Source organism: Phocoena phocoena, chromosome 2 (assembly GCF_963924675.1).
Source record: "Phocoena phocoena chromosome 2, mPhoPho1.1, whole genome shotgun sequence".
Lineage (NCBI taxonomy): Eukaryota > Metazoa > Chordata > Mammalia > Artiodactyla > Phocoenidae > Phocoena > Phocoena phocoena.
The window spans coordinates 145,217,714-145,237,371 of NC_089220.1; the positions used below are offsets into that span (position 1 = coordinate 145,217,714).

Sequence of the window (19,658 nt, forward strand, 5' to 3'; positions counted from 1 at the left end):
CTCCTCTGACCCCCGCGGGCCGCCGTACGTCCCCGCTGACCGCTGTGGACCCTGCCGGCCGCCATAGCAGTGCTTCCCCCCCCCCACCCCCCGCCCGGACCGGCCTTTCAAGATGGCTCCCGCGCCCCGCTCCCCCCCGGCGCTCTCGCTGAGGGCCGGGCAGCGGCGCAAGGCGCCAGCCTCGCGTTCCGACTCCCGCGCGGCCTAGAGGCCGGCAGCGGCCGGCCGCCGGCCTGCGCGCTCCGTCTCTCGGGGCGGGGCGGCACGCCGGGCCCCTTCCGGGGATGGGCCCGGGCTCCTCCCCGCTCGGGCGGGCGCTCAGCCGTGTCCACACCCGTCAGCCCACCCGGCCCGGCTGGCCGCAGACCGAGCCCGGGCGGCCGCACGGAGAACTCTCAGCCAGCGGGCGTCGGGAGGCGGATCCCGGGCCCCGACCGGGACGGGCCGAGCCGAGCAGGCGGCGGCACCATGTTCTCGCTCAAGCCGCCCAGACCCACGTTCAGGTCCTACCTCCTGCCGCCGCCCCAGGTAAACAGCCGTCTCCCCGCGGCGCCCTCTCCTCGCGTTTCCGGGGAGCCGAGCGCGGGCAGGCCCAGGAGACTGCCCCGTCCCCCCGGACCCCGGCGCGGGGAAGCCGCCTTCCCGGGAACCCCGCCGGCTCGGTGGAAACTTGCAAAACTCCGCCGCAGCCGTTCTCGGCTCCGAGACGGGACTCCAGGGAGCGATCGGAGTTGGAATTTATTTAGCCCTTCGCCTGGCGACGGTCCCCGTCGTGACCGCCGGCAGGATCGCATCGCCTGTGGGCACTTAGTGGAAGGGGTTACTTACCTGTCGTAAATGTGAACACCTGGAAGCGGCACTGGCGGTTGTAGTATTTTTATGGCCAGACTCTCAATTCCATCACGAGCAGATCCTTACAAGAGTTCGGTAAAAATGTGTAAGAATTTAAGTGGGGGGAATACGTGTCTGTCGCCTGTGTCATCACCTAGAAAATAAAATTTGATTTTATCAGGCGGGAAAAAAGTTTTGATTTTGATTTGTTTTGCTAATGTATTTCAGACTGACGATAATATTAATTCAGAACCGAAGATTAAAAAACTGGAGCCTGTTCTTTTGCCAGGTAAACATGAGTGTTCTAACAGATACTTTAGTAATGTGTTTTGGCCTAAGATTATTCCACCATCTAGTACCATGTGGTTAACTTTCCTCATTTACTTTAAACTTTAGCCACTTAAAAATCTAACGACTGAGGATGGAAAAAAAAAAAAAAAGGATTGGTTAGAACTAAAGGACAGCAACAAAAAGTAATGATTAATTGGTGTTTGTCCTTGAAAACTTAAGCATCGTAGAAAACTGTCAAGAATACCACTACCTCATTTCCTTTTCGTCTCCTGAAATGTTCTTTTTTAAAGCGATCATGAATTGCTTAGGTGGTGAAAGGACTTTTTGCCCTTCTTGTCCATCTGCAATTTCATGCATTCATGGTTAATAATCAGATCACATTTCAATAGTATAAGAAGCGACTTTTATTATGTCTGGGTCTCTATACCAATAACAAAGCTTAGTGAACTTTGAATTACTTACTTGGCAATTGTTTTTTGAAGGTGTCAGCTGTGTTTGCAAATCTTGTTTCAATTTAGAATAGGGCTTCCCAACAGAGACACTATAGACGTTTTGGGCCTGATAATTCGTTGTTGTAGGGTTGTCCTGTGCATTGCAGGATGTTTAGCAGCATCCCTGGCCTCTCCCCGCTAGATGCCAGGAGCACCACCTCCTCTATCTCCTACTTGTGGGAACCAGAATGTCTCCAGACATTGCCAAACCCTTTTGTTAAGGGGTGGGGGGAACCCTAGGGGCAAAATTTTCCCCCTGTGGAGAAGCACTGGTTTAGAACAAAATTGACGTTAGAAGACCTTAGAGGTAGAGGTAGGAATTGATAGTAAATCGGAGATTAGTTTTAAAACGTATAATGCATTTATTTGATTGGTATTTTGAGTTGTATAATAATTATATAACAGCTAGGAAGTCAGTTGTTTAATCTGATTATTAGGGAAAGTAGCCAGGAAAGTCTGTTTTAAACATGAAATATAATCAAATACCAGTTTGTGTGACTACTATCAATATTTTAAAATCTCAGTTGTTACTTAATGCTAAATCTGATAAAATGATTAGAACTCTATAGGTAGTAATTGAACAAATAGGGTAACTTAAAATTTTGTGCTTTAAAATTTTAAATATTAAGTAGGAACAAACAAATTTAAAACATAAACCTATGGTTCCCTATTATAGATGTTAACTCTTAAAATTGTTTTAAACTTTATTTGGGGAGTTAGTTATAACTATTTTCCCTTTATTTTGTTAATGCTTTTTAGCCAAACAGTATGTACTAAATAATCCTTTGTACTTGTCCTGGAAGTGAACAATAGAATTAATAAGTAACCTTTGCTCCCTGTGTGTGCTCTGTTTTGGTCTTAGTCACTCCAGGCATTTAAACAACCCAGCGGCAAACAGTGCTCTTCCTGAATGAATGCCTGTGAGCTATTGAACTTTGGGTCCTTTTACCCTGAACAGGCCCTGTTCTTTTTGATTCCCCCCTTCTGATATTTGATTTGATTTGACACTAATAAACCACATGGTCTTAGCTACAAATGATAGTGCTTGATTTTCTTTAGTTAACTTCTATATTTAAGCTTTGCTTGTGAAATTGTTACAAATATCAGTAAGCTCAAAGAACTTTACATTGAGGGATTATCTTTTCTATAGAATTAACTAAAAACTTACCTTTCTGTTAAAAAGTCAGCATTTTCTGGGGAAGTTGTAAACCCATTTCCTGACTGTCAGTGGTTTACTTGTCTTAGAAATCATAGCTAAGTCTAGATCCCCTGACCCGTGGTAGCTTTTCTTCATTGGCTCTGTGTGTGCATACGTGATGGCTTTGGCCCCCAGCATTCTGTTTGCACCTAACCTATTCCTCACAGAACATTTAGTCAATGCTAAATTAGTGTGTCTTTGCCCTCCTTCCCCACCCCTTCTGTTCTTACCTTCCCATCCTGGTCTTCCCATGCTCTTCCCGTTCTTTCTGTCTGAGCCCCCCACCCCCGTCATGGTCTCTGTGCCCTGCTTCACCTCTAACCTCACCAACTCCCGCCAGAACCTCTGTTGCTCCCTTTTCAGCCTGTGAAATCTGGAAGACAAGTGGAGAGTAACTGAAGCATTGGTGATCTATAAGACCTGGGCTGCACTAGGGCTTTGCCTAAGAGGGCTTCATAATATAGTTCTGGCCTTCATTATAGTCAGAAACCAAGAGAAAACTTGGCCAAGTCACCTGCGGCTTTGCACAGACACGCGAAACAAGGAAGTAATTGTTCAGAGGTATAGTGTTGGATGTTATGCTTTGGCAAAATGCCTTGGGTTCAAGGATATCCTACTTCAGTTGCCCAAAGTTTGAACTTTTAATTCAATAAGCAGATGAAGATTGAAACACAAAATCAATTGTTTATTTGCAGTTACCAAGTGCTCTGTTGAACTTAACGAGGCTGAATTTAAAATGATCTTCAGCTTTTATTAAACAAAGAAAACAGAAGAAATTGACTAGGAATTTAATTTAGATTGTGGTTTATGTTAGTAATATTCAGCTTGCCTGGTTCATGAAACTCCTTGAGATGGAGATTGTATCTAATTCAGTTTTGTGGTACCCAGTGTCCAGCATAGTGCATCGAGATGTTGGTTGAGTGAATGACAGTGAAAGGACCCCTCAGACCACCTGCTTAAATTGTTCCCGTAGCCATGCGTGCGTGTGCACATACACAGACAAACAGACCAACTCTCAGGTTTAGGAGGAAGGGGAAGACTCTTACTTTATGCCATGTGTCTTGCTCTCTCCCAAAGCCACACTTCTCAAGAAAATTGTACCTGAGCCTAGAACTGAAATACAGCGCTCTGTCAAAGCACCTGGCCTTTGCCTAGGCTTTCTCTTCATCTTCCCGTCATTACCTGAATCTCATTCTTTGATGATTGTGTTGTGTGTGTAAAATCACCCCAGTCCTTTTGAAAAGAGGGAGAGTATGAATTCTAAACTGTGTATGTGTGTGTGTGTTCCAGCATATGTTTGTGAGAACAGGTGTTGCCACACTAAGCTTGTGTCTGTTTGGGTAGCTGCTGGGCTGGTGGATCCGTTCACTGAGTCTGTGAGCACCTCCTGGGTTCCTGGCTTCATGCTAGCTGGGAAGGTGCTGGAGGAGGAGTGGGCTTGAATTGCAGCAGGGCTGGAGCAAGCTCCATGCTGCCTGTGGACAAGGCAGAAGACTGTGACCTGGACCAGTGGTTCCCAGATTCTAGTCATGGCCTGGCTGACATCAGATCTGGATGAAGTTTTTATCAGCCCTTGGTCAAATTGAGAAAATTAAGAAAAATGCAGGTTTTTTCCATAAAGCTAAATTGATTTGCTTTAAATTCTGAGATTATGTCCTTCCAGCTTCTTTGGTGTAGATATGTTCTTCTATTAGTAGCTGTGACTTTAAAAAAGTTTTTAAGTTAGCTCTTGTGTAGGTTCCCTGAATTATTTTTGTAGTATACCTGTTTTGTGGAATCTGAACTGGAAATCACTCCATGAAATTATTGTAATATTATAGGTACAATTTAATGAACACTCACACAGAGAACATCAGTTGTTTTATCCGCCTGGAGTCTTTCCACCATCTTCTGAGAAATGCACCCTCTCTCTTCTGACAAATTCTCCTTCCCCATCTCCACCCAGTCTGGGGTTCTCGTGTGGCCAGCAAAGATGATAACCCACCCCCAGACTGCTAGCGTGAGCACAGGTTTGCCTCTGGATGTTTTCAGATTGGTACTGAGGAAAGAGATCCTTTTCCATAGCGCCATCCATGGCTGAAGCACCAGCAGACTTGTCCAAAAGAATGACGTCACGTGTTGAGAGCGGCAGAGGCAGAACACCGAGGGAGAGTTCTGATGGTCCCATTTTCCTTGAAGTCCAGCTGACACCAGAGCCACAGAATATTTCTTTTTGCCAAGCTAGTTCCAGGCATGTTTCTTACACTTTCAACTAAGATCCTTAACTAATGTATGATATAGCTTACAGGTTACTCCTCATGACAGCCCTGTCAGGAAGGTACCAGTTTATCTTCCTTTGACAGGTGAGAAAACTATACAAGTCATAGAGGTTAAGTAACTTGCCCAGTGTTGCCCAGCAAGCAAGGGCAGAGCCAGGATTAGGAGCCTGACTCCCAGGCTGTGTCTTTAACCACTAAGCAGCAGGGCCTGCCTGACTGTGCTGACACCAGGGTCCAGATTTATGCTTTGGGATTGGATAGCCGGTGGGTTGGATGTCGTCCTAGAGGGAGTGCTCTAGGTGAGGTAAAAAGAGCTCTGTCCTCGGCTCTGCCCTTTCCACAGCAGACAGATTTGACCCAGCTTGACAAGCAACTTTCAAACGATTTCAGCTGCCAGAAAATGGAATGTCTCGGGAGTCAGTGGACTTCCTGTCTCTGGCCGAGCTGAGCAGAGGCTGGTGGAATGCCAATGGCTTTGTCGTGAGGGGATGAGATTTGCAGCAAGTGGGGCTCGGCAGGCTTTCTCTCTCCTCTCTCTCTCTGGGACATGATTTTTTTTTTTTTTTAATATTTATTTATTTATTTTGGCTGCACCAGGTCTCAGTTGCGGCACACAGTATCTTCATTGTGACATGTGCATGGGATCTAGTTCCCCGACCAGGGACTGAACTCGGGTCCCCTGCATTGGGAGCGCAGAGTCTTACCCAGTGGACCACCAGGGAGGTCCCTGGGACGTGATCATTTTAGGGATCTGTGGGGTAGGAGGGGGACGGCCTGAAGTGCTGTGGCCACGGCCTGAGTTGATGGTTGAGTGGGTACTGACTGCTCATTCCGTACTGCTTGGTAGAGGCGGGGCAGCCGAAGAAGAGGGCTCCTGCCCTGAGTCTCAGTTCACTGGCAAGTGCTTCAGTGGAGGAGAGCCGAGGTTGTGCAGGCTCGGAGGAAGGGCACCTGAGCCGCATTTGGGGAGGGCCTGGCGGTCGGGAGAGGACTTGTGCTCTGCCCCGTGGTGCCCGCTAAGACTCAGCCTCTGTGCACAGGCGAGGGTCGGCTCGGCCCTCCCTCTTCCATCTGCAGTGCCAGCAGCACTTCCATTAGGAGATTAACTAGTAGATCGATAATGAATGCACTGATTGTCCCAGTCTTTTGTAATCAGATCAGAAAAGGATACGACCTAGGGCCATCCAGAAAATGAAAATAGCCATTGTTGGGCAGCTGTCTTGTTTATTGCTTTTTTTTTTTTTTTTTTTACATGTTCACTCTACCTCACTGTACGTCTTATTTCCTCAACTAGATTGTGAATCCCTTAAAGCAGACTGTCTCTTTCAGGTGTTTTTTGTTTTGGTTTGTTTTTTTGTAGATAGGCTTTAGAGATCCTTGTAGACTGAATTTCGTAGTATTTTAACTCTTAGATACCTAGCTTTTGAAAGACAGAAGGCCTTGTAACTGCTCCTTGGAACGATGAACAGTTTAACCAACTGCAGTGTCTTAGCATTGGGTCTGTGCCTCACCTGGACAACCTTCTTCTGAGGGTTTGGAGCTGTCCATTCCTCCATCGCCTGTTACAGGACCTCAGGTCACCTCCTTACTCCTGACCTTGCAGCTCCTGCTCAGAAACTCTTCGTGAACCCCCTTAAGGAAAATCCTGCTTAAACCAAAAATAAAATCCAAAGTCTGTAACCTCTGTAGTTTGCTGACACTCACCTTGCTGACCTCTGCACTGTTTCCCAATGTTGATATCTGCTTCACTCAGACCCAGATGCCTTTTTCCTTATTCAGGCCTTTGTTTTTGTGATCATGTGTTCTCTCTGTCTTAACCCTCATCTGCCTTCAAGATTTTCCTCTGGTCTCTTCCTGAGGTCTGCACTGCTGACCTTCCTCTAGCCCCCATCGTGGGTAGCTCTTACTGGACGTGGTACCTGATTCCGTGCTTTTTTGTATCATGCGTGACCCTGTGAGTACCAGGAGCGGCCTCCGATGTCTTGTGCTCATCTTGTACAGAGTTTCAGCTTCCCTTAGTAACTGTTAGGCCACTTTAATTCCTGAAGTTCGCTGCAGCTCAGGTGACACTTGGACTACCCTGGCTTTAATGTTGGAAGTCCTGCACGCCCGGAATCCCCAGTCCCAGGCTGTCTGGGATGGTCACTCACTGAATGTAAAGCCACAGACTGAGCTATGCCTTGGGCCTCTGCACATTCCGTAGGTTAATTAGCTACTGTGTACAGTGAGGCTTTGTCTTAAACTATTTTTCAAGCTAAAATTTATGGGAAAATTATTTTAATTCATCAAACATGTATTGACTTTCTAAATGTGTAAGGTATTATGAAAGATAATGTGACATAATTTTTGGTTCTCAGGGAGTTAAAAACTTCCCTAGCTATACCATTTAGAGACTTATTAATTTTAATTATATTTCCTTTCTTATTTATCTTTACAGATGAAAGGGTCTTGAGAAAACAAACTTTGATGATTTGTTGATTCCTTCCCAGGTTATAGTAGAACGTCTTGGCCCATCATCTTCTAGTTTAGACCGTTTTTTCTCTGGTGCTTTTTGCATACCCTGCACTGAAGCTCGCTTCCTGCTTTTTCTTTCGTGTGGCTCCTATCGCTTCCTGCCCGTGGTGTGCTGGCAAGTGCCCGGTGCTGAGGGTCCTCCCACATGGCTGGCAGCACACCGCCCTCCTGCCGGAAAAGCCCAGGAGGACAGTCTCTGGGAGCTTTGAAGCTTCAGTTCTAAGTTTCCTCCTCAAGGTCACTAATTTAAAATGTAGCAAGAACCGTCTGGGCGCTCTTCTGTTTCTGCATCTGTCCCCTCTGGGAAGAGGCGCTCTGAATCCCCTGTTTCTCTCCCGCCTGTGAGCTGGTTTCCCGGCCCACAGGACTGCAGTTCGTGCCTGGCAGTAGCTGAGGACAGTTCCTACCCAGGGCTTCCGCTTTTTTTATAAAGTGTGAGCAGAGAGCCGTGCTGCATGATCCATGTATTTTAGAGAGTGGTTCCATGTGAACAAAATTTAGTGTCGTCAACTAAAACTCAAGCCAGGTTAACTTGGTGCTTATTTTATTACATGCTTATGATAGTAAGAAGTCCCAGTTCAGCATCTCCCCGGAAATGCCCTCCTTTTCTTCTTTCCCTCCATCCCACCCTACTTCTTTCTATCCCACAGGCCCATTTCCACTGTCCACTAAGAAAGCTATGTAACAGTTTTCCTTCAAAGACCATAACCCAGTGGGTCCCTATTTTACTGTTGTTGCTGTTGTTTCATATATTTCTTGTCCATCTTCTTTTCTTCAGTAGTTTTATTTTTAAATAAACTTGGATTTGTAAAAGGGTACAGATAGTTAACACATACTCTTCACCCAGCTTCCCCTAATGTTAATATCTTATAACCTCGATAAATTTAGCTGAACTAAGAAACTAACAGTACTGTTAACTAAGCTGCAAGTTTTATTGACATTTTCCTAGTTTTTTCACTAATGGCCATTATTTTAGCGCCCCTGCCAGGACACCATGTCTCCCTAGTCTCCAGCCTGTGACAGTTTCTCCGTCTTTACTGATGGATGATGAATTCTTTCATCTTGGCTCCTCTATCCTTTTGAAATGTTCTCCTCTCTCTCTGTCTCTCTCTCTCTCCCCCACCCCCATTCCCCCCTCTCTTTTTCCCTTCCCTACTTTCTGGCATTCTGAAACTATCAGAAGCTCCAGATTCAATATGTCTTTCCTCTGCCCCAGCCCTGGAGTCAAACATTTCTCCAGTGAGTCCTGGTTCATTTTAATGGAGAATGGTATTTAAATACCAAGATCTGAGTGCCGAATGTGGTTTGTTACTGGAGGCGTTTTCAGGAGACAGAGTAGAAAATGAACACATGCACATAAGCCATGTATACACACACCTCCCTTTGTTTCTTTACCTCTCCATCTTTGTATATATTAAGATATACCTGAGTTTATACCGATGTCTCAGACTCTAATCTAGCCCCACAGAGTTCATTCACAGATTTGTGCTTAATTTTGCTTTTTTTTGATGGAGAATGGGGAGCAGAGCAGTTAGGCCTGGATTTCAGCTTCACTTCTGCTGAGTGCTGTGGCTCATTGGTGAGAAAGGAATCTTTTGACCTGACTGTGGCAGACACATTCTGGGGGAAGGTTGTTGGTCCTCAGTGCTGCTGAGCAGGCCTCCCAAGCTCTGAGGGCACCGTACCATTGCAGGTGGAAAGTGCCTTTCCTCTGACAGGATATGCCTGAGTACTTCTTCCAAGGCTTGTTTCACATAATGTTAAGAGTTGTCACTTAAGCGACCATCTCTAGCACAGAGCTGGGCAAGCTTTTCCTGTGAAGTCCCAGACAGTAAATGTTTGAGACTTTTCAGGCCGTGAGGTCTCTGGTTGCAAGCACTTAGCTCTGCCTTTGTCCCGTGGAAGCAGTCATAGACGGTACACAAATGAATATGCATGGATAGGTTTCAGTAAAGCTTTATTTACAAAAACCAGGGGGCTGCATCTGGGTTGGCCAAGCCCTGGACCCATTAAATGCCTTCTCCTTTGATCTTGGTGGCATTCTTGCTGCCTTTGTGGACTGGATATGTTACATTTGTGCCCTGGGAAGAGAGTCGGGTTGGTGGAGAAGTGCTGCCCGAGCACGTGCATCATAAACATGGTTGGCTGACGGCACTAGTGTGGCCGCCTGTCCTGTCCCACAAGCCCTCCGTCTCTTCCTTCCCACTGGTAGATTTTGCAGCTCTCTGTGCGTGTGGTAGGCGAGCAGGGGTGGCTCTGGGACAGTTTTCTGACTTCATGTGCATTTACCCGCCAGCACTTAACCTCCTGACCCTCTTGGCGCATGGCCGTGTTACGTCACTGGTTTCTGTCTGTCTGGAACCACTCCTGCTCCATTGGTGGTGCTGGTCTGGTGAACCTGGAGCAGTGAAGTGGTTCATTCACTCGGGTGTTCAGCACTCATTGACCAGGCCCCTGCCCCATGCTGAGCCTTTGCCTTGCAACTAAAATGTCAGCATCAGAGAAAAACCAGTCCATTTTCAACCCTTATGGGGCATGTGATCCTGAGGGTGAGACAGGCAGTGGTTTTGAAATATGTAGAGTATGCATAATTGCAGCTGTGGTCATTGCTGGGAATTACAGGTAAATGATGCTGTGATTGAGGGAGTTAATCTAGGCACGGAGAGTTTTTAAGGCATTCCTGAGAAAGCGATTGGGCTGAGGCAGAAGGAAAGCATATTCCAGGAAATGGGCACAGCATGTGTGAAGACCCCATGGATCTTTGCAGTCCGGCCCCTGAGAGGGACTAAAAGGCCAGTGTGGCTGGAGAGGGAGAATGAGGACAGCAGTGGGGCTCAGGGTGCGGGGGTGGGGGGGTGGGGTGGGGAGGTGGGGAGGAGGGCGGGAGGCCATGTGGAGGAGGCTTGACTGCAGAAGAGACAATTACTCCATTGGTCTGAGCCGAGAATTTGACATGGGCACGTTTGAATTTAATCCTCAGGTAAATGTTAGGGTTCTGTTCTTAAAACTCGTCTTGTACATTTAAGAACTTTGAATAAAAGTTATTTTTGCAGTTCAAATTTATTATAACATTTTATTTAAGAGAGAGGATTGTTTTGAGACTCTAGTTGCTCTCTGTGAATTGGTGGGTGTTTGGGGCTTGTCAGCAATGGTTCTGTCCATCACTATTAGAGGTGTTTGTACTGACAGAAATAGGCAAAGTAGCACAGTACCCTAACTCTTCTACCATGGACCCTAGAGAATGATTACTTAAAAATGTCCCTGGGTCTGGTTGCATTTTAGAACTTGAAACTAAGGATTAGTGATGACCAAGCTTTAAATCAATTGCAGAAAATTATTCTCTTCAAAGAACATTAAAACTTTTGTTTTAGTTTCTTATATTTATTTAGTCTTCCCTTTTAACTCTAAAACTATATTTTAAAGTTTTATTGCCAGCTAAGTTATAATGTGAGTGCAGAGGGAAATTCAGTTTGTCTTTATGGAATGTATTTTAAAATAAATAGATTGCATTATTAATTTTGAGGTTAATACTGCATTGTTTCTCATACTGAACTGTCTTAGGAAGGAATCGAAGGTATCGGTTTGGGAGATCAAGTCACATGTTAATAAAATACAAATACCCCATCAAGTAATACTCTGAAGGAGACAGTGCAGCTTATTTCTTCTCTAGGGTGCCTTTTGGTAAATAAATAATGAGGGACAGCATGGCATAGTAAAGAATGCAGACTCCAGCTCAGCCCTTCTGGTTGAACCATCTCAGACCCTTAAGCTCTTTGTGCCTCAGTTTCTGTATCTTACAAATGGAGCACAATGCCCCATTGTGACTGTTACCGATGTGAGGTCCTGGTTCAGTGTTTCTTCTTATCATCATCATGAAATCTTCCTTCTAGGTCACACAGCGACTGTTGACATTTTTGGTGTGGTTGTAGCTCACACAATGATATGTTTCTTTTTGTAAAGGAGAAATTGTCGTAAATGAAGTCAATTTTGTGAGAAAATGCATCGCATCGGACACAAGTCAATACGATTTGTGGGGAAAACTGATATGCAGTAACTTCAAAATTTCCTTTATTACGGATAATCCAATGCCATTACAGGTGTGTTTGATTTGTATGCTGTTTAATCGTATCAGGGCTTTTGACTCTAAGCAGTATGTATTATCAATATTATATAAAGCACATATATGGGAAAATTATAATAAAATTATTAATAAGTGATTAATATAAGTTTGGGAATGTATTATATTAAAATTCAAAATTAAGGAGAATGTTGAGACTTGAGGAGTATAATTAGTGAGATGGTATTAAGTCACATTGCTGTGTTTATCCTCTGTGATCTTTGCTTATATATCCTTTTCAATAAAGGAGTTATTATTTCCTTCTAAATATTTTAACCTATCTATAAAAACAAAGGTATCCTTTTTTACTACTCATAAAGAGAAAAAATTATATAGCAAATAATTTCATAGATGCTGCACATTTTGCATATTTTATAGTATCTTTAACTAGTATTTTTCCCAAAAAGTCAAATTCTCATTTCAAATTTCTAGTAGTTAGAATGAAGAAAAATATTGATAAAGTTTTTCTTTAATAACCCTCTTGCTATTTTATATTCTTACTGGAAGACAACAGTTCCATATAATTTGAGTTTTCAAAAAGTTAGTCATGGGCTTCCCTGGTGGCGCAGTGGTTGAGAGTCCGCCTGCCGATGCAAGGGACACGGGTTCGTGCCCCGGTCCGGGAAGATCCCACATGCCGCGGAACGCCTGGGCCCGTGAGCCATGGCAGCTGAGCCTGCGCGTCCGGAGCCTGTGCTCTGCAACGGGAGAAGCCACACAGTGAGAGGCCCGCATACAGCAAAAAAAAAAAAAGTCATTCGTTTGCCTAACTTAAAAATCCTGGACTTTTCCTCAACAACTATTTTCTGTTTTGATTTGTAAAGTGTTATATATACACTTTTATTCCCTAGACCTTTATTTGTAATAGTAATATTTGGATGTTAACTCTAAACTTTTGACTGAAGCACGTAACTATGGATAAGTGTATTTCAATCTATTGCAATCTGTAGGTATATTGAGACTAAATTTAAGGCATTTACAGATACCCAGTATGTAGAGACACAGCTTATTTGGCTGTAAACTCGGGTTTTTCCTTTTATTTTTGGCTTTATTTCAATCTTTGGCTCCAGATTTCACTATAAATGAGACTCATGTACCTGGAATAGCTTAAATCCAATACCACTAATAGGAAAAATAAGCCAGTGTCCTACCAAGGTTAATAGCATCAACAATGTCCTTAGTCTGAAAGTGTGTATAAAAAATGGGTTTAAAAAATAAGCTGCAGTTTGACTAAAGATTTTTTATTTTGAGTAGACTTTCTGCTGTAAAAAGTTATTTTCTGCTCTAAAATCTCCATTGTGAAACTCAAGCCATGATTTTACCCATTAAAATCTGATGACTTTGGAGCCCCATTTTTTTATTATTTTAGTGACAGTTTAACCAGAACTAGATATGCAAGTGTTTGGTGAAGTGATTGACAGTATAATATTACATATCCTGTATGTTATAATGACATTGTTGTATATAACTTGACCTAATTTTATTGTTTAAAGTGTGGGAAGAAAGGTGGAGAGAATGTGAGCACAGTATGTGTTTCTCTCTTCCTCCCCTTACTTTCCTACTGAAGTGTGTTCTGTGATAACTATAGCCTTAGAATTGTCATAGCTGCACAGGCAAAAGCTTTTGTTCTTTTTAGAGATGGTCGTCGCAATTTCTTATCACACCTAAAAGTAAGGCTCATATTACCATCGTGAAGTTATTGGGAAAGTAATTAACATGAATGTATTTTTTTATTTCAGAAATTCCATTATAGAAACCTTCTTCTTGGTGAACATGATGTCCCTTTAACATGTATTGAGCAAATAGTCACAGGTATGTATTATTCTTCACTCAGCCCCTAAAAGCTGGTTCTACTCGGGAATTCTTGCTTGAAGAGTTACACCTCTCAAATACTTGGGCTGGAGTTTTATTTCTGTAGGTTTTTTGCTTTTTCCCTTTTTTTTTTTTGAGTCCCAGGAAAATTAATCAGTAAATTATTTTTAAATGGAGATATAAAATATATGGCTTTTTAAAAATATTTATTTATTTATTTATTTATGGCTGCATTGGGTCTTTGTTGCTGCATGCAGGCTTTCTCTAGTTGCAGTGAGCGGGGGCTAGCTACTCTTTGTTGTGGTGTGCAGGCTTCGCATTGCAGTGGCTTCTCTTGTTGCGGAGCACGGGCTCTAGGTGCACGGGCTTCAGTAGTTGTGGCACGTGGACAAAGTTGCTCCGTGACATGTGGGATCTTCCTGGACCAGGGATTGAACCTGTGTCCTCTGCATTGGCAGGCGGATTCTTAACCACTGCACCACCAGGGAAGTCCCAAAATATATGGCTTTTTATATTTTCTAGTATTTGTCCTCTTTTTAATTAATATTTTAATCATTAAATATAGATGGTGGTGGTTTTGTGCAAAGAAATATCTTTAATATCATCCAAAGCAAAGTTAAAACTGATCCCCCAAAATTCTAGGAATTATACACAAATATGAAAGATTCTAGAGAAGTAGTAGTAAGTGGTGGGTGACCTTCCGATTGTTTTCAGTAAGAATTTGTTAAAGTGTACTAAAGAGTGAATATCAAGAAAGGAATTTTTAAATTTTTTTATTTTTTAGTAAATGACCACAAAAGGAAGCAGAAAGTCCTGGGCCCAAACCAGAAGCTGAAATTTAATCCAACAGAGTTAATTATTTACTGTAAAGATTTCAGAATTGTGAGATTTCGCTTTGATGAATCAGGTCCTGAAAGTGCCAAAAAGGTAATCCTGTTAAGTTTTATCATTGGTTTTGCACTATATTTACCAGTTGCAGTTATGTATGGAAGTTCTCATTTCTCAATTGCTCAGTTTTTTGTTTTTCAGTTTTTTTAGGGGAAGTTATTTGATATCTCCTTATGTAAAGTCAAAGCCAGGAACGTTAATAGAACTGTTTCCTTGGACTAGTTTATGACTGCTTTAAAGTATTCTATGTAATTTTTTAATCAGCTCCTAAAATATGAAAAGCTGTCATGCATATCTTTTACATTAAGACCATTACCAGCCGTTTTTTTTCTTGGTTAAAAAGATTGAAAAGATGGTGATGTATTGTAATTGAGGTTTGTAAGACTTTTAATTCAGTACCTCAGCTTTATCAATAAACTAAAAGCTAGACTTAGGTTACATAAGGGTTAGGTAAATGTGTAGTTATAGGAGGGGTCTAATAAATATTAGTGCTTTAGAGAAATTTTAATGAATTAATTTGATATTCCACACAGGCGGCTAAAAGCTAGGGACTTTTTAATTGGGTTGTTTCTCCCCTGCTTTCCGGGGAATGTTTATTGCAAACTCGTGGAGTAAGATTCAAGGGCAGAAATTCCTCCTTCTTTGATTCCAGATTTTGGGTTTAGCAGAGGAGTGAAGCTGGTGGTCCTAAAGCCCCCCGGGCCAGTCTGTGGTTCAGCAAATGCAGAGAATAGTAACAGAATCTCCAGAAGCCTGCTCTCATGTATCAGGAATAGAGGAACGCTGAGGGAGCTTTTGTGCCACCAAAAAGGGGAGCATTTGTTTTCCATGGTCAGTAGACTTACTGCAGTAAATTTTCTGTTGATATCAAAATGTGGCTGTCAGAAAGATCTTAAGGCAGCTGTCTTCTTATGGTTTGGTGAGGAGGTGATAGATTTATTTTTAGAACCAGAGTCAACAGTTTCTTTATAGGAGGGCAAACACGAAATGAATGTCTGAAAATGTCTGACCATTGCAGCTAGGCTATGTAGCAGAATGGTGGTGGGATCTGTGGCTAAACATTTTCAGGTAGAGTGTGTATAACTACTTTCTTCATGCTGCAGGATGGGAAATTCAGCTAGATAACTTTTAAGGCTACTTTTAGCCATTCAATTCTGCAGTTTGTGATTTTGGCATTTTACTAATTTGAGATGCCTATTCTTATGTAGAAAGACTTTAGAATTAATTAGGTAGTAGACTGCGTATAAAATAGTTTAGCCAAGTTGCTTTCTTGAACTCAGATATAGTTGTAATTTCATCAGAGCATCAGGAAGCTGCTTGTGAAAACGTTACCTTCAGGGTATGTATCATTTCAAGAACAGGGACACCATGGAACTTAGGAGATGGGGTTAGGACACGGTATTTTTAAAATAAGAAATTGATACAGTGGCCCAGTATTCTTTTAGAAAGTTGATATCTCTCCCATTTTCTCCTCTATTTTTCAGATGACAGTATTTCAGTCATTGCAAAGCATAATTATCTGGCTCGTTCTTGCACCATCTAGAGTACTTGTTGGTCATGTTTGGTGTGAGGCAGTGCGCTAAGTTTAGTTGAGGAGATAAAGCATGAACAAATGAAAACAACAGTACAAAGCAGCAGCATAAAAGATGTTCCCACATAAATGATTAGCTTCCAAATGAATGAAACAGATAAAAAGTGCTGTGGAAATTCAGAATATCCCTTCCCTGTTGTTGCTGCTGGTAAGTGCTATAGGGGGCCTCATTGAACCGTCTACTCAAAACAGGCTAGGCTGGTCCAATTTTTTATGCCCTTTCCCAAGACCAGGTTTCTGGCAAAAATTCTTTCCCCACCGTTGTAAAATATCAAAAGCAGTTACCTGAGACCCAAAAGAAATACTCTCTTTGTCTTTGTACAATCATAAGGGGGGAAATACAGAAAAGAAACAGTGGCATTAAGAATATAAATGGAGGGCTTCCCTGGTGGCGCAGTGGTTGAGAGTCCGCCTGCTGATGCAGGGGACACGGGTTCATGCCCCAGTCCGGGAAGATCCCACATGGCGCGGAGCGGCTGGGCCCGTGAGCCATGGCCGCTGAGCCTGTGCGTCCGGAGCCTGTGCTCCGCAACGGGAGAGGCCACAACAGTGAGAGGCCCACGTACAGCAAAAAAAAAAAAAAAAAAAAAGAATATAAATGGAGAAATTTTTCGCTGATTTACATGTTTTCAAACACAAAGGGTTAAGTCACGTATGGCTGCCAAAGCTTAATGGCTTCATGAGTTAAAAACAAAAATTCTAGCACACCGTGTTATTTCAAGTGAAAGTTTTCCTCTAAAATTAGGTAACAATTGGGGAATTACAGCTTGATTCTACCTCCTGGAAATTTTGAATGCTAAATTTTCTCAGGAAATGCTTTGATTTTTGTGAATTGTTTTAAAATGACCAGATGCATGTTCAGAGTTCTCTGGTGGGTAAACCATTGATTGTTTTTGGAAATACTGAAAGCAGTTATATTCCTATTTGAATTAATGAAATCTCGGAATGCTAAATTGGCTCACATTTTGTTAAATATTGCTCTAAAGCCTTCTGGTAATCTAGCTGGTATTTCCTGAGTAGTATTATGATAAAATTAGATGACATTCATCCTCATTATTCTTGGATTGTAAATAAGGATTTTGGGGAAAGGTCTATGTAAAGAAAAAAGGAATTTGGACATCTAGAATTGGACATCTGGCCTCAAAGCAACTTTGAGCCACCATTTCCTTTTGAAGACCTTTGCTGAGGGGCAAAAGATTGTTTTTAATGATTTATCATTTACATAAAAAATATATATATAAAAGATGGTAAGTGAAATATATGCCCCTTGTCTCCACTTCATTCTCAAATTAGTTGGCGCTGATGAACCACTTGTTCAGGCATAGTTTCTAGAAATAAAAATTCAGCTCATCTATTTAAAGAACAAGTTGGCCTTTCCTGAATTGCCATTTTTGCCTTTAATCTGAGACTTACTCCTCGGTGGCTTTCAGACCACAGAAATACAGGAAACCAGTTTTGTTTGCCCACGTGCCAGCACTGGCTGTGTGTTAATCTTCTCCAGTGCTGTGCCCCCAGCTGGTCTGGGAGGAGAAACCACCAACCGTGGGTACTTCTGGCTTCTGTCCAGACAAGAATATCAGCCTTGGTCCAAAAATCACCTCAAAAGTAGTTTACTTTTTTTTCCTCCAATTAAATATTTACCATAATTTAATGTCTTTAATAAAGATTTTCTTCATTTTTCTCTGATAGCCAGGCCAAATGAACTATTTCACAGGCAGTTTTTAAAGATGTAGAGAGAGTTTTTCTGAAATTTTTTTAACACTTAGGGAGTACATTGTAAAATTAGAATAATTTTACATGAAAATGAGACCTACTTTTTTAAGTCAAACTCTTAGTGATGGAATCTAGGAATGTGGGTGTAGGCTTTTTAAATAGTGTGTACAAAAAAGCTCAAGGAAGAGGACTTCTGGGAAAAAGCTCAAGGAAGAGGACTCCTGGCTTTCTCGATCTTCTCAGAGTGTCCTGCAGTGACAACAGGAATGTAACCCGGATGACACAAGTTGTGTGTACCTTTGTCAGGGTTCCTAGAGGTACCCCGTACTGAGGTTACCTGAGCTAAGTCCTACACACTTGTGGTTACACTGCTAAACAACAGCTGTAGTTCAGGCTGTGTCCCCTCCCCCCCAATCAGCCATTGTGCAAGTGGTTAAACTGAGTTGCTTTCACATTATTACAGTATTTATAGTCTTCTTCAAATGTGGATGCCAGTAAATAAGCTCATTTGTTTCCTGACCTTTATAAGTGTGAGGTTGTGCTATTTTAAGGGCTTTTTAGAAATGGGCTACGTTGGGTTTTGCCTAGCAGATAGGCTTTGTGGCCATAAAAAACATATTCCATCATCAGTGATGTGTGGATTTCTTTTGTGTAAACAAGGCCCATGACTGCTTTCTGAATGTCTCAGAGAAAGTGATATCTAGTATTATTGAATTGGAGCATTTTCCTGACTATATTAGTAACTTATTTTGTGAACTAGTATTTTTAGTGCAGCAGCTGTTAAGCACAAAGACCCTCCAGAAAGCTACTGATGAGATGGCAGAAATGCAGGGGTCTTCAGGGCTTCCTCAGATCTGTGCAGAGAGACCTCTCCTGGTCTCTTTCTCTAAATTATTAACCTGCTCTCTTCTTCCCTCACTGTAACACTGTACATCCTCTTCCCTGCTGGATTTATTTTCCCCTTTGGCACTTATCATTGTCTAATTTACTGTAGTATTTCCTGTTTCTCTGGTTTAGTGTCTGTCTTCCCCACTAGAATGTAAGCTTAACGAGAACAGGGTTTGTTCTCTGTTTGTTTGTTTGTTCGCTCCCGCATCCGTAGGACTTAGGACATGGTGGCGGCTCTGTAAATACCTGTTGAAGGAAGGAGACCTGGTGCCTGCCCTTGAGTAATTGAACTTTGTGGTAGAAGTAAAACAAAGAACCCTATGTCCTCCTTTTTATCCACTCTCATGACTATTGGGTGAAGACCTGGAAAGTACCGCTCCATAAGCACAGTTAACTGAAGAGATGCTTTCTATTGGAACTATTGTTATTCAGAGAGAACAGGAGGGTTTCCACAGTCAATACTGTGCATTTGGCTCAGTCTGGGAAGGCTGGTGAGGACAGACACAGCGTGGTTGGCTAAGCAGCGGGGAAGGGTTTCTCGAGCAGAGTGTGGCCGAGGGGATGGCTAGGACTGAGTCAGACACGATATGTGCTTCTAGACCAGGGACGGCTGAGGAGTGGTGGGGAGGGCACGGGATGGCTGGTAGAGGAGAGCTGGTTTGGTGAAGAATCTAGAGTAAGAAGGTTTAATTTAGTATGCAGGTATCTGGGAACCACAGCAGATTATCCGGAGAACAAAGTTGTTGGTCAAAATTTGATCTTTGGAAGAGAACCCTTAAGTGTTGTTGATTTTTTTTTTTTTTTTTTTAAGAATGTAGGGAAACCCACAAAGATGCCGTAAGGCGAGTATGGCTTAAGGTTGTGACTATGATGGTGTAGAAAAATGGGACAAAAATGAAAAAGAATCTTGAGGAAAGTGCAACAAAGCTTATAAACTAAATATGGTGCCCAGAGGAACAGGAAGTGATGAGGACTTTTTCAAGGTGTAGATTTCAGTAGTTTGCTGCTGGAAGAAGTGCTTTAAAGACTGTTGAGCAGGTAGGGGATGGGAATGTAGGTCACTGTC

General features: G+C 42.7%; 1 protein-coding gene across 2 annotated transcripts in view; it reads left to right on the forward strand.

The window, feature by feature from the left end:
* The first annotated feature begins 389 nt into the window (after positions 1-389).
* The window catches only part of MTMR10 (myotubularin related protein 10), a 42,101-nt gene continuing 22,832 nt past the window's right edge, over positions 390-19,658 (forward strand). The window contains exons 1-5 of one of the 2 annotated variants that reach the window (XM_065871859.1): positions 390-528; positions 1,060-1,120; positions 11,544-11,680; positions 13,440-13,512; positions 14,297-14,439. Coding sequence is in view for 1 of the 2 variants with exons in the window: in XM_065871858.1 (XP_065727930.1) it covers positions 469-528; positions 1,060-1,120; positions 11,544-11,680; positions 13,440-13,512; positions 14,297-14,439 (474 nt within the window). In the remaining variant the exon portion in view is untranslated. The remainder of the gene's footprint in view (positions 529-1,059; positions 1,121-11,543; positions 11,681-13,439; positions 13,513-14,296; positions 14,440-19,658) is intronic. The other variant, XM_065871858.1, reaches the window with a different exon arrangement.